Source organism: Gekko japonicus, unplaced genomic scaffold, assembly GCF_001447785.1.
Source record: "Gekko japonicus isolate JY-2015 unplaced genomic scaffold, Gekko_japonicus_V1.1 scaffold1131, whole genome shotgun sequence".
In the NCBI taxonomy this organism is placed as follows: Eukaryota; Metazoa; Chordata; class Lepidosauria; order Squamata; family Gekkonidae; genus Gekko; species Gekko japonicus.
The window spans coordinates 469,368-481,531 of NW_015161986.1; the positions used below are offsets into that span (position 1 = coordinate 469,368).

The 12,164-nt window shown below is 47.3% G+C and overlaps 1 protein-coding gene across 2 annotated transcripts in view; it reads left to right on the plus strand.

Annotated features, from left to right (window-relative positions):
- Positions 1-2,246: 2,246 nt before the first annotated feature.
- Positions 2,247-12,164, plus strand: part of PPP2R2A (protein phosphatase 2 regulatory subunit B, alpha) — a 97,872-nt gene continuing 87,954 nt past the window's right edge. The window contains exons 1-2 of one of the 2 annotated variants that reach the window (XM_015429808.1): positions 2,247-2,364; positions 4,905-4,982. In XM_015429808.1, coding sequence (XP_015285294.1) covers positions 2,358-2,364; positions 4,905-4,982 — 85 coding nt within the window. In that variant the 5' untranslated portion in view covers positions 2,247-2,357. Of the gene's footprint in view, positions 2,365-4,201; positions 4,250-4,904; positions 4,983-12,164 lie in introns of those variants that run through there. The other variant, XM_015429807.1, reaches the window with a different exon arrangement.

Consider the following 12,164-nt stretch of genomic DNA (forward strand, 5'->3'; position numbering starts at 1 on the left):
ACCAGAAGTACAAGCTGGGTTTCGAAGAGGTAGAGGAACTAGAGATCAAATTGCCAACATTCGCTGGATTATGGAGAAAGCAAGAGAGTACCAGAAAAATATCTACTTCTGCTTCATTGACTATGCTAAAGCTTTTGACTGTGTGGATCACAACAAACTATGGCAGGTCCTTAAAGAGATGGGAGTACCAGACCACCTCACATGTCTCTTGAGAAACCTGTATAAGGGCCAAGAAGCGACAGTTAGAACCGGATATGGAACAACTGATTGGTTCAGCATAGGAAAAGGAGTACGACAAGGATGTATATTGTCGCCTTGCTTATTTAATATATATGCAGAGTACATCATGCGAAATGCTGGCCTGGATGAATCACAAGCGGGAATTAAGATTGCTGGGGAAAAGATCAACAACCTCAGATATGCAGATGATACCACTCTAATGGCTGAAAGTGAAGAGGACCTAAAGAGCCTCTTGCTCAGGGTAAAAGAGGAGAGCGCAAAAGTGGGCTTGAAGCTCAACATCAAAAAAACTAAGATCATGGCATCCGGCCCCATCACTCCTTGGCAAATAGAAGGGGAAGTCGTGGAAGTAGTGACAGACTTCACGTTCCTGGGATCCCAAATCACCGCAGACTGTGACTGCAGCCATGAAATTAAAAGACGCCTGCTCCTTGGGAGGAAAGTGATGGCGAACCTAAACAGCATGATAAAAAGTAGAGACATCACCCTGCCAACAAAAATACGCATGGTCCAAGCAATGGTATTCCCAGTAGTCATGTATGGCTGTGAGAGTTGGACTATAAGGAAGGCCGAGTGCCGAAGAATAGATTCTTTTGAACTATGGTGCTGGAGGAGACTCTTGAGAGTCCCTTGGACTGCAAGAAGATCAAATCAGTCAATCCTAAAAGAAATCAACCCTGACTGTTCCTTGGAAGGCCAGATAATGAAACTGAAGCTCAAATACTTTGGCCACCAAATGAGAAGGGAGCACTCACTGGAGAAGACCCTGATGCTGGGAAAGATTGAAGGTCAAAGAAGACGGGGACGGCAAAGGATGAGATGGTTTGACAGTGTCATCGATGCAACAATCATGAAACTGAGCAAACTTCAGAGGACAGCGGAAGACAGGAGGGCCTGGTGGGATCTAGTCCATGGGGTCGCGAAGAGTCAGACTCGACTGTGCGACTGAACAACAAATCAGTCTAAGGTTTTTTCCCCCTCTATGTTTTCTAGTTTTATTTCTCTAATAAAATTAAAATTTTATCAACAAATTTGTTCACTGTTGCAAAAACCATAGAAGTAAAATGCTAGCACTCTCCAGAGCCTCCTTTGTTTTATGTTTGGCTTGTTAAATCCTGGGATATTGCTGAAATTACAGATTTTCCTTGTGGAAGATGGGAATCATTTGACAGGGGCATTTACTAGCCCATATGGCAATGCTCTATCAAGTTCATGATTCATCTTTATAATATGAATACAACATTAATTTGGTTTTGACTTCAAAGTATAGTGTACAAGAATTTGATTTAGAGTATTTTATTTGCAGAGCTACAAAACGTACATTTCTGGCACTTCATGGGGAAATCTAGGAAGTTTGCAGAACGCACATGTTTAATGAACTTTCATACAATTAAAATTCTTCTTTTAAGTGACTTTTTAAAAAGTTAAGCTGGAAGCACTGGACAATTAATCATTATCCAAGAGAGATTTAAAAAAATTTAAAAGAGCATCGGGTCATCATCAGTGTCCAGAGAAAAAAGATACGACAAGGGCCACGCCCCCGCTTTTGATCCATGCCATGACGGAGGTACAACAGACAGGATGAAGACAGACAGGCACAGCACGGCGCCCCAGCTGGCACTGGCTTCCATAGGTCTGACCTTGCCTGCACGCACGGAGCGGCTCCGCCTTTCGATCACCTGGAGAGTGGCGGTGAGAAGTCACGAGTGGGAGCGGCCCGCGAGGAACCGCCGCCGCCCAATCAGCGCGGGCCCTTTCCCCCGAGGCCCCGCCCCTCTGTCCCACTCCCTCCTCCCCGCGGGCCTTCGGACCCCTCCTCTTCGCTACCCGCCCCCGCCTCCGCCGGTGACGCCACGCTCGGCTCAGCCGGCGCCATTTTGGAAAGTGGAACCTTGGGGGGGGGGGGGTTGGGTAAGGAAGGGGGGGGGGTGGGGGAAGGGGAGGAAACCAAGAGGGGGGGAAGCCCTGGAAGAGAAGCCGGCCTTTCCCCCCCCCCCCCCCCCCGGGCGCGATCCGCTGCCATCCTTCCTCTGCGTTCTTTTTGAGCCTGGCACTGGGATATTTTTGGAGAGCGAAGAGGCTGCTCTAACCCACCCTGACACTATTGGGAGCCGAACATGGCAGGTAAGGGGGAAATCGCCTCTCTTGCCGGGGCGGACCGGCGCCTGGCTCTGGAGCCTCCGGGGTGGTGGCAGGTGAGACTCTTGCATTGGTGTGCAGAGGCGCTTGCAAAGCTGAATTGCTGTGGCGTGCAGCTGTTTGCAGACTGCTCTTGGGGGGTTGTCTCCGCTCTCCTCCTTTTCTTTTGCTATTTATTACCTCCTGCAAATTTCTTCCCACCTTGTCTTTCTCCCTTGCATCTTTTCCTGCAAGAATGTAACTGACAAGACAAGCGTGAGCTCTTCTTTCCCCTCTTCTAATTTTCCCTCCCTTTTTTACATGCTCATCTTCTCCTTTTGCTTCCTACTTGGACCAAAAGGAATTTTTTTGGGGAGGGGGGGGAGCTTCACGTTTTTTGTTTTTTTTTAAGAGAAAGGGAGGTTTTCATTTCCAGGGGAGACAAGTTGAGGGAGACACGACTGAAAGGCGGGGGTGGGGGTGGGTTGCGGAGATCGGGTCAAGGGTCTCCTCCGTTTCTTTTAGATGGAATTGCTTTGTGCAGGGCTCAGTGATTGGGCAAAGGAATTACTCAGTGAAGTAATTCTTTGAAGTGTAGATTTGGGCCAGGAGGGGAGGGGAGGGGGCGGCCCTGACTTGCCAAATGTTTCAGAAAGTGCCGTTCTTCTGGTGATAGGGGAGGTGCAGTTTTGCCTAACGTGTAGGCAAAGCCCGGTCGGGATGTTGCATGCTGCTGCTTTAAAGGGGGGGGGGGGGGGAGCCATCTGAGTCCCTTGCATGTGGCGTGTTCTTCCTGACTGCTTCTAGTAGAAGAGCTGTCCCGCGTTGCAGTTTGTTAGAGATTGCATTCCGGATCATCGTGTGTAGAGACCGAAAATGCATATCCTTGCGTGGAGATAGATCCAGGTAGTCAGCCCGGTTGGTCTGAAGCAGTAGAAGAGATTGAGAGTCCAGTGGCACCTTTAAGACCAACAAAGGTTTGAACTGTTACCTCCCATGGGGCATGCACGTTTTCTTTCTTTTTTGGGGGGGCAATGTCTTCACCCATGTTCTGCTAGTGGTGTTGCCTTTGGGGTGCTTTACATTAGGAAGAGTGGCATGTGAGGCTGGGTTTAGGATTTCCCCCCCTTTTTCACCTGTGATGTACTCTCTCCTTCCTTTATGTCCTTTTCTCATTCTTTTTTTAAATCAATGGACGCCAAGCCTTGAATGTAACAAGTGGTGTGGGTGGGTGTGGAGGGGAGACATGAGTTTTTGTGCAACCGGTTGTATTTTTTTTAATGCATCTGTGGCGGAGAGATACGTAACTGAGACCTAGGCCTTGAGATGGCACATTTCAATCAGATGCCAATCAGCCGGCATCCTTCCGCATTTTCATTCAGTTCCTAGATATGGTAAAATGATTCTGTGCGAGGTAACAAAGGGAGATTAAAATAGAATGCTGGATTGTTCGGGTTTTCCTGTGCTCCAGGGCTGCTGTCCATGCTTTCTGAGCTGTCTTTCTGTCTTGAACTTTTCCCCCCTCTCAAACTCACTTAGCCTTGTGCGGGGAGGGGAAACTTGTGTCCGTCCCCTCCCTTCTCCTTTGCCAAGACGAAACTGTTGCACTGCCTTTAGGGAAAAGGGGAGAGAGAGAGAGAGAGATTTCTAGAGTTAGTGGATTAAAACTCCATTTTGACACTGTGTTTCAGAAGTGTCGCTGGAATTAAGAGTTGGCGTTCTTCGTCCTCTTTTCCTGTGTGAACCCAACCCGGTGACTTGCTCTGAATGAAATGCCAGAGAGATGGGTGGTGTGTTTTGTACATGTTCTGGTGCCAGGGTTCAAATGATTCATCGCCTCCTGCCGAGCCAGTAATGTTCTTGAAATTTTCTCTCCGGTCCGTCTTCTACGGTAGTGTGTCTGAAATTTATTTCCTTAAAAGAACCAGTTTGAGTTTCTGGGTGGTGGTTTTTTTCTGTTGTTAATCAAACTTTGTTGGATACACAGTCATGTGTTAAGTGCAATTTCTGTAGCTTCCCTGATGAGAACTGGGGCGCTTTTAGGATTTGTTTTAAGAAGTGGCATGGTTTCATTCCTGATTTGAACATCTGGTAGCCATGTTGGAAAAAGTTAACTTGGAAAGTGAGCTTGGTAGGAAGGAGGTGGTGTTTTGAACTCTGTGGCAAGTTACAAGCAGGCGTTTGTGATGTATTTTTTAAAGGTGTTTTGCGATTTCTAAGGTTACTCTCTATGTGTTTTGAGTGAGGCAGTAGAGACCCTGAAGATCTCCTTGCTCCTTGCATGCTATTTTGGCATGGGCTGTTTCTCAGGGACAGAATGGTGTGTGTGTTTTGAAGCCTGGTGGGAGAAGACCAGTTTGCCAGTAGGGTTTCTGTGTGTTTTCCTCAGGTCTGGAAATGTTCGGTTCTTGTGGGTGGGCAGTGTTCTGTCTGCATGCATCATGCCAAGGATCACTGTTTACTACAGCGGAATGCCAGCAGGAGTGCGCCAGACTTAATGGGCAGGGTGTGGGTTTACTTTTATTTAACTTCTGTTTTGTTTCTAGGAGCCGGAGGAGGAGGGAATGACATTCAATGGTGTTTTTCTCAGGTGAAGGGGGCTGTGGATGACGATGTTGCGGAAGGTAAGAAAAGGCGTGGTTGCAACCTGTCAGCAAAGCAGAGCATTTCTGCAGCTTATTCCCTAATACCCTACACAACTAGCTCATTCAAAAAGCTTTGATGAACTTTTTGCCAAAGTGGGCTGTGGTTGCAAGAGGGTGGTGGCCCAATGACACCTGCAGAGTTGGTTTTGCTCTAGGTAGCATTTAGCCCTTGAATGCAACTCAAGTGCCATTTAACACTGTGGGTGCTGGTATTAATTTGAGAATGTACAGTGTTCTACCGCTTTGCGCTGGTACAGCAGGATAATGCACCTTGTGTGGCATTAAGTCTGGAGACAATCCAGTGGTTCTTCAAAATACAATTGACTTCTGCTTGGTCATCAGAATCCCCAAACAGGAATGATTGACTTGATTTTGTGTGAGTTTGGTTTTCTTCAAGATGTTACATTTTTCCTGTTAAAATGTTGCAGAATCCTATTTGGTCTGTTGTTGGAAAGAACAATGTAGAAAGTAACCTTTTCATAGGTGTCATGCACACAGCTTGAGAGTTTAGGCATGTGCTTCAGGGCACTGAGTGAATTTGGTCTAATCCAAGGTAAACGATTTATCTGCTTACCTGCTGGAATAAAGGTAGGAATCCTGTGACACTTCCGCCTGGGGGTGGGGTGTTTCTTAGACTTCTGATGCTTAACACTTTAATCTCCAAAAGAACTTTCAGTAATTGTGGGGTCCTGGTGAAGTTACGTTAAATGCGGACAAAGTTTCTTTGTTCTTTCTCTTCCTCAGTGTGAGTCTTCGCATTGTGGGGGGGGGGGGGTCACAGGGATGCTGCTGAAAATGGCATGCCTCTGCTGAGTTGCCTTGTTCACCTCTGTTGTTTTGACATATTGGACGGAGAGGACCTGAATACAGTGATGCCATTTTCAGCACTGCACCACTATATTTCCCTGCTGGTGCCAACCAGTGTGGGGGGCAGAGGATGAGGAGAGTCACTGTGTAGTGGCATCATGATGGAGGGCAAATATTTTTGTTACGGCAGTGAGATAATTGGACACAGGGTTGTAGTATTCAGTCAGTGGCATTCCCACCTTTAATGCATAGCTCTACCACCAGCACTGTGTCTGTTTGGTAGTAATGTTTCAGCCCCGCTAATGAACAACAGAGCTAAATATGCTGTTCATCTCAGTTTGGTTCCCACCCCCCACCCCCTTTCTGCATCTTATTTCATGGTGTTAGTCGCTGTTTATTGTCTTGCGCCTTTGACAAGACCAGTGCTTGGCATCTTCATCCCCAGCTCTTTTTCTTTTGGTGCTTCTGGTGTGTCTGTCAATGACCTCCTCATAAATTCTGACTTTGATTTTATTTTGGCAGAGCAGCAGTCAGCAGTCTCTATCAAAAACACTTGGGTGCAAGAGACTTGGGGACCAGGCTTTTTTCAAAACGGACGCTAAGTGCCCTTTCGTTCTACCATTTGTCCTTAGAAAGTAAAACAGTATGATTCATATAGGTTTTGGTGTATGAAATAGCTGTTCTTGCTTTGCGTTTACTAAATTTGTACACACGGTGGCTGCATGAACATATGAAGGTCTCTTTTTGTTTTTAATTCTTAAATCTTTCTTTTGGTGTATGGCTTATGGCAGGGGACCCTGATGTCGTGCTCATCATGGGCACCGTAATGCCCACCAGCACCGTTCCTAGTGCCTATCAAGTGTTTTTAAAAGTAGGTGGGGCTTTTGCCCAGCAGGGCTTCCAATAAGCAGGAAAATGTTTTAAAACAATGTGTTCATTTTAAAAAACATCCTGTTAACCGGAGAATCTGCCTGAACTGTTGAAGAGTTACTCTTAGAGTTATGTATATGCTCACTCCCTGACTCTTTGTGGTTGGCTCCGCCTCCTGAGGCAGCCATTTTACACCCATCATTGGAGTCAGAATTTGAAAGGTGCTCACAGTCTGGAAAAGGCTGGGGACCTGTGACTTACCAGCTGGTAAACCTGAATAAAGTGAAAGTAAAGGCCTCTTTCAGTATTTCCGGATTGGCTGTGTCTCTCCAGGGTGTTGGGCAAAGCAAAGTCTTTCTCAGCACCAACTACCTGCTATCCTTTTAGCTGGAGGTAACCATGTGCTGAACCTCTAGTACCTTTGGCATGGAAACTGAGTGCTGTGTCGTGGGACTCTGGTCATTTGCCCAAATGGTTGTATGTTGCATTCCTGTCATTGTAGAGGTGGGTGATGTTGCTTACTAGATGCTGTATTTTGCTGGAAGGGGAGGCATGAGCTGCCCCACACTAAAAAGAGATAGTTGTGTTCTTTCCAATTGCCTTGAAATACTAACATTAGGGTGTGTGGAGTATTGATCAGGACATCATATGCATGTGGAAACTGTGGGTCTTCAGAGCATTCACATGGCTTGCTCCACTGTGTGGTGTGTTCCACCATATGTAGTAGGATTTACTTCCAAGTAAATATGCTTAGAATTGCAGTCTTAATCTTGTAAATACTTGAGCTTCTTTATCCCCTCCCTCCCTTGGTGATGATTCAATATGTAGTATTTGGCACTCACTATGCAGTGTGTTTTATGAGGAGAGAAAGATACACTGCATCGAGCAACAGAATAACTTCTTTCTTTTAAAGTCAACTTCTGAAACAGCTGTTAAAAGTATCTCAAAGTGATACTTCTGTATCAGTACCCACGGTGGTTAGAGTTTTGCATAATGTATTGCCTTACAGTGACTTTTCTTGCTTGTGTGTTGATAGGTGAAGCCAATTGAACGTGTCTTTGTTTTTGATATGTTAGATGTTTCTTCCTTTCAAGAGGTTTTTTAGTGTTTGTCTTCTAGGAGTCATTTTGGGCTGAAAAATAATTTCAGGAAGGAATAGACTGATGCCCTTTGTGCATCCACAGAGGATCACGGCCAGTGGTAGCTTTCAGTTTGGTACCAGAAGTTCTGGCTGGGTGTGAAGGCTGAATTGGACCTTGCCAAATGCACAGCACAGCACAAACATTGCAGAAGTGATTTTTGAATGAAAAATTGTGGGTTTCAGGGGCTCCTGAACTTTTCCTAGTTGCTTTTCTTCCTGCACCCCCTTCATTTGTAGCTGGCTTCTAAAACTAGATATAAGCCCATCTACGAGATCATGGTCCTGGGCAACCATGAGGAGGGGGGAAATGACTGTGGGAGAAGGCTTAACCACACTCTCCTAGCTGCTACTTCTCTGCTTGAAAGTTACACTCACTACCTCGCCTCTGTGCTGGCAATTCATTACTGGCTGGGGTCACACGGAGCATTAGCTACGCTACAAAGACGGAAGATAGGCGGATTTTCCGGGCGCGATTACAGCGCCACATCTGGTAAGCGTAGAGCTCCCGTGGCAAATCCGAGGCTTCCCGCCGAAGATGCGGGGTAAAAAAGTAGTACCTCCGAGGTACTAGTTTCCGGAAACCGCGGGGCAAGGGCGGGCGCTTGATCGCGTTTCTGGTGGTAGGTCGTGGCATCCGGCGCCCGCCCATGTCCTGTCGCTAAAAGGTTTTTTTTCTTCAAGTCTCCACGGGATGTGCACAAGCACCCAACGGCGAATGCACACACTTCATTTAAAAACAAACAACACAGCCCCCTCCTCTTTTCCATACCCTCCCCCCACTCCTGGCTCGGTCTGCTCGAGAGGAACTCTCTGCACCGGGCGGCAGAGGGGGAAGTGCAAGGGGGGTGTGGCGGGAGGGTGGCCCGGCTGAAGCTCCTCCTGGAGGGGACCGGACGGAGGACACAGTTTGCATTCCTCTGCAGCCCTGGAAGGGGTTAAACCCATGGAGCCTTTTGCTAGAGAGGCCGCTTCTTTGCTGCGCTGCAGGATTGCCCTGTGATTGGCACCTCCCCCCTAACCACGGGACCTCGACTGGACATCTGATTGCGCAGCCGCGCGTTATTTTGCTCCGGGGCAAACAGCCACGCATCCCCCCCGCATTTTCCTGCCCGTGTGACCGGGGCCACTATCTGCCTTCTGCCACCACAGTGTCTTGTGGTCTCATTATGGCTTTCACTATCTGCCCCAACACATGCTTTAGTAAGCCTGTCATAAGGCTCATTACATAGATTTCCTTAGATATGTATTGTAGAACCTTTGTATATGTAAACTTAATTCCTTTGGAGCCCCCTCCCCCCAGGTACATGTGCAGATCAAGAAATAATTTTGGCCATAGAAGGGCAACTTGGCTAATGGACTGCACATCTCTGGCCCAAGCAAATTTAGTCATGCACCCAGGTTGTTTACAGTCTGGTTAATGTGGCTGTGATGCTGAATTATTTCCAGCCACGATCAGTGTTTACCTTTGAGCAATAATATCATGGTACATACTGTTCATGGGAGTATTATCTCATTTTGTTCTTCATGTTGGTGGCTCTGGCATAGAATACCTCAAAACCTTGGTCACACACATTCCTGTTGCATGGTAGCTAGTGTTATTTCTAGGTACCTTCCTTCAGGTTTCTTTCGCTATCTCAGAGCTGGACTATATTCCGGATAACTGAGAAGTTTCCTTCTGAGAGGGAGGGCATTTTGACATGGGTTGATTCCCATCTGTCCATCAAGGAGACAGGACTAAAATTCTTCCAGGCTTCCTGTCTCCTGGATTGAGTCACCTACTTTCCTCAGTTTGTTTCCTGCCTTGTTTCCTAAACAAGGAGTTGCTCAGTAAGGCCCCACAATGCAACCGAAGGCTGTGCTTTTAATACCTACTTCTAATTTCTTCTGTACTTCAATTCCTCCTTCGGCCTCTTTCTGAGGGTGGAGTGGCTGAGGCAATGGAGAACATGGAGGACTTCTACAAAGCCTCAGATGGCTTCATTTCCAAGGAGGATGAGGACCAAAAATGGGAGGAAGTGACTACTGCCCAGCATGGTCAAGTAGGTGCAGACTTGCAGGAGAGCGGCCAACAGCAGACAAGCAGAGGCCGCAAGAAAGAGAGGTATGCTGCACAATTTGTCCACACCAATAAAGATGGCGGATGCTCAAGCTTGGCATTGTTGGCAGCAGTTGAGCAGTCAGAGAGATGGAACACCACCATAGTACAAGGCAGAGAGGCCTCCCCTCCCTCCCAGTCCCCATTTTCTGAATGCCTCCCGGAGATTGCAAACTGGCTTTGCCATGCAATGCTGGAGGAAGTCCAGTTCCTGCAAAAAGCAAACCTCATCTTCCCCATGAGGGAGCTGGAAAAGATGTCATTCAAGGTCCTCCTCCAGATCACATTCCCTTCCCCCTTTCTGTGGATTGTTTAGGCAAGGAGGTGGGAAGGGTTCCTCAGACGGGGGCAGAGTGGAGGGCACCAGCCCTGGCTGACCAGGCAGCACAAAAAAAAAGGGCAGTGCACAGATACCACTCCTTTCATGGTGACCCCGCCACCTCTACTGGGACTCAAGGAGTCAAACAGTTCTTCCAGAGAGCCAGTCTGGTGTAGTGGTTAAGTTCATAGATTCTAATCTGGGGGAGCTGGGTTTGATTCCCCACTGCTCCACATGCAGCTGCTGGTGTGACCTTGGCCAGTCATAAGTTCTTTCAGAGCTGTTCTCTCAAGGGCAGTTCTTGAGAGAGCTCTCTCAGTCCCACCTACCTCACAGGGTGTCTGTGGGGAGGGGAAGGGAAAGGGATTGTAAACCACTCTGAGACTCCTTCGGGTAGTGAAGGGTGGGGTATAGATCAAATCTCTACTTCTCTTTCCAATAAGGAAGAAGGGGAAATGTCTGAGGAGGAGATAATAGAGCCAGAGCAACCCAAGCATCTCTTTAACCAAGAGGACTATCAAAGACTATTAGCCAAGGCACTAGATCTCTTAGAGTCCCCAGAAACTGAGGAAGAAGAGACCAATAGTAAAGCCAAATCCAAAGAGAACAAGGAATCTCTCCTCCCAGATTGCGTAGTGTGGGAAAAAGCAGTACTGTTTCCATAATTCTTTGAGAACCAAATGAAAGAGGGCTGGGCAAACTTTATTTCTAATAAACAGAACCTGGGTTTAGGGGGATAAGGGTGTTATTCTTTGCCTGACCATACTATGAATCTCTTACAGGTTCTGTTAGTAGATGTCCTGTTGTAGCGCTCCTCTCAGGGGGCTCAGTTACTAAAGACGAGGATGGATCCCTATGTGACCAACTGGATCATAAATGAAATTACACTCTCAGAAAATCCAGTGAGGTCTTAGCCCTTGCAATTAGGGCATCGGCCACTTTATATCTGTTTGTGAGGGCTTCCTTTTGGGGGGGGCAGGAAGCTAGTTCAGTTGACTGTGGAGGAGAACGAAAAGAACAGGAAAGGTGCCAGTAAGCTCCTTATAGCAGTCACGGTTATGGGTGACACCACTCTGCTGTTCCTCCTGTGCTATGGCAGTGGCAGTAGGGGCAGATAGAAGCCTGTGGCTCAGAGCTTGGCAAGATGATTATGATTCCAGTAAACAGTAGCATCCTTTCCGTTTCAGGGAAATAAACTCTTCGGAGACAACCTGGAGGATATCCTGGTAGAAACCAAGGATAAGAAGAAAGCCATGCCTAGAGCATACAGGAGACAGGATAGAAGGTAGAACCCAGCACGTTCCTTTCAAAGCCAGCATACTTTGCTGTGCTTCAGGGCTGACCAAAGACACCCCAACATGAACAGACAGACATGAGAATAGTTGATATTCCTATGTTAAAAAACAACAACCTCAGCTGTTTAGTTCCAATAAAGGAATTAAGTCCCAATAAAAGAGAGCATGGCGCCAGATCCTCACAAGTGGAAGATTAGCCCACTTCCTCTCCAATTGGAGTCAGTCCAACATGGACCAGTGGGTAAGAAAAATGGGTGTGCTGTAGAATTGAAATGTTTCCCACCAGACAAGTTCTCCTGTCTTCAATATCCAAACAGAAGGAGAAAACCTGCTGCCTGTGGAAGCCATACCTCGCCTAGGAAACATTGAGGCCACAGAACAGATTTCTGACTGTGGAGCATCATCAGGGGTTTACTCTGTTTTCTTCACAGTCCTGAAGAGAAATGGGGACTGGTGATCAATTCTAGATTTAAAGTACTCAACATATTCGTGGTCCACAAGCACTTCAGGATGGAGTGTACGCTGATGACACCCAGCTCTATCTGATGCTGGGCGGCCGGTCGGACTCCAGTCCTGAAGATCTGTACCGGGCATTACAGGCCGTGGCTGGTTGGCTCAGGCTGAGTCGGCTGAA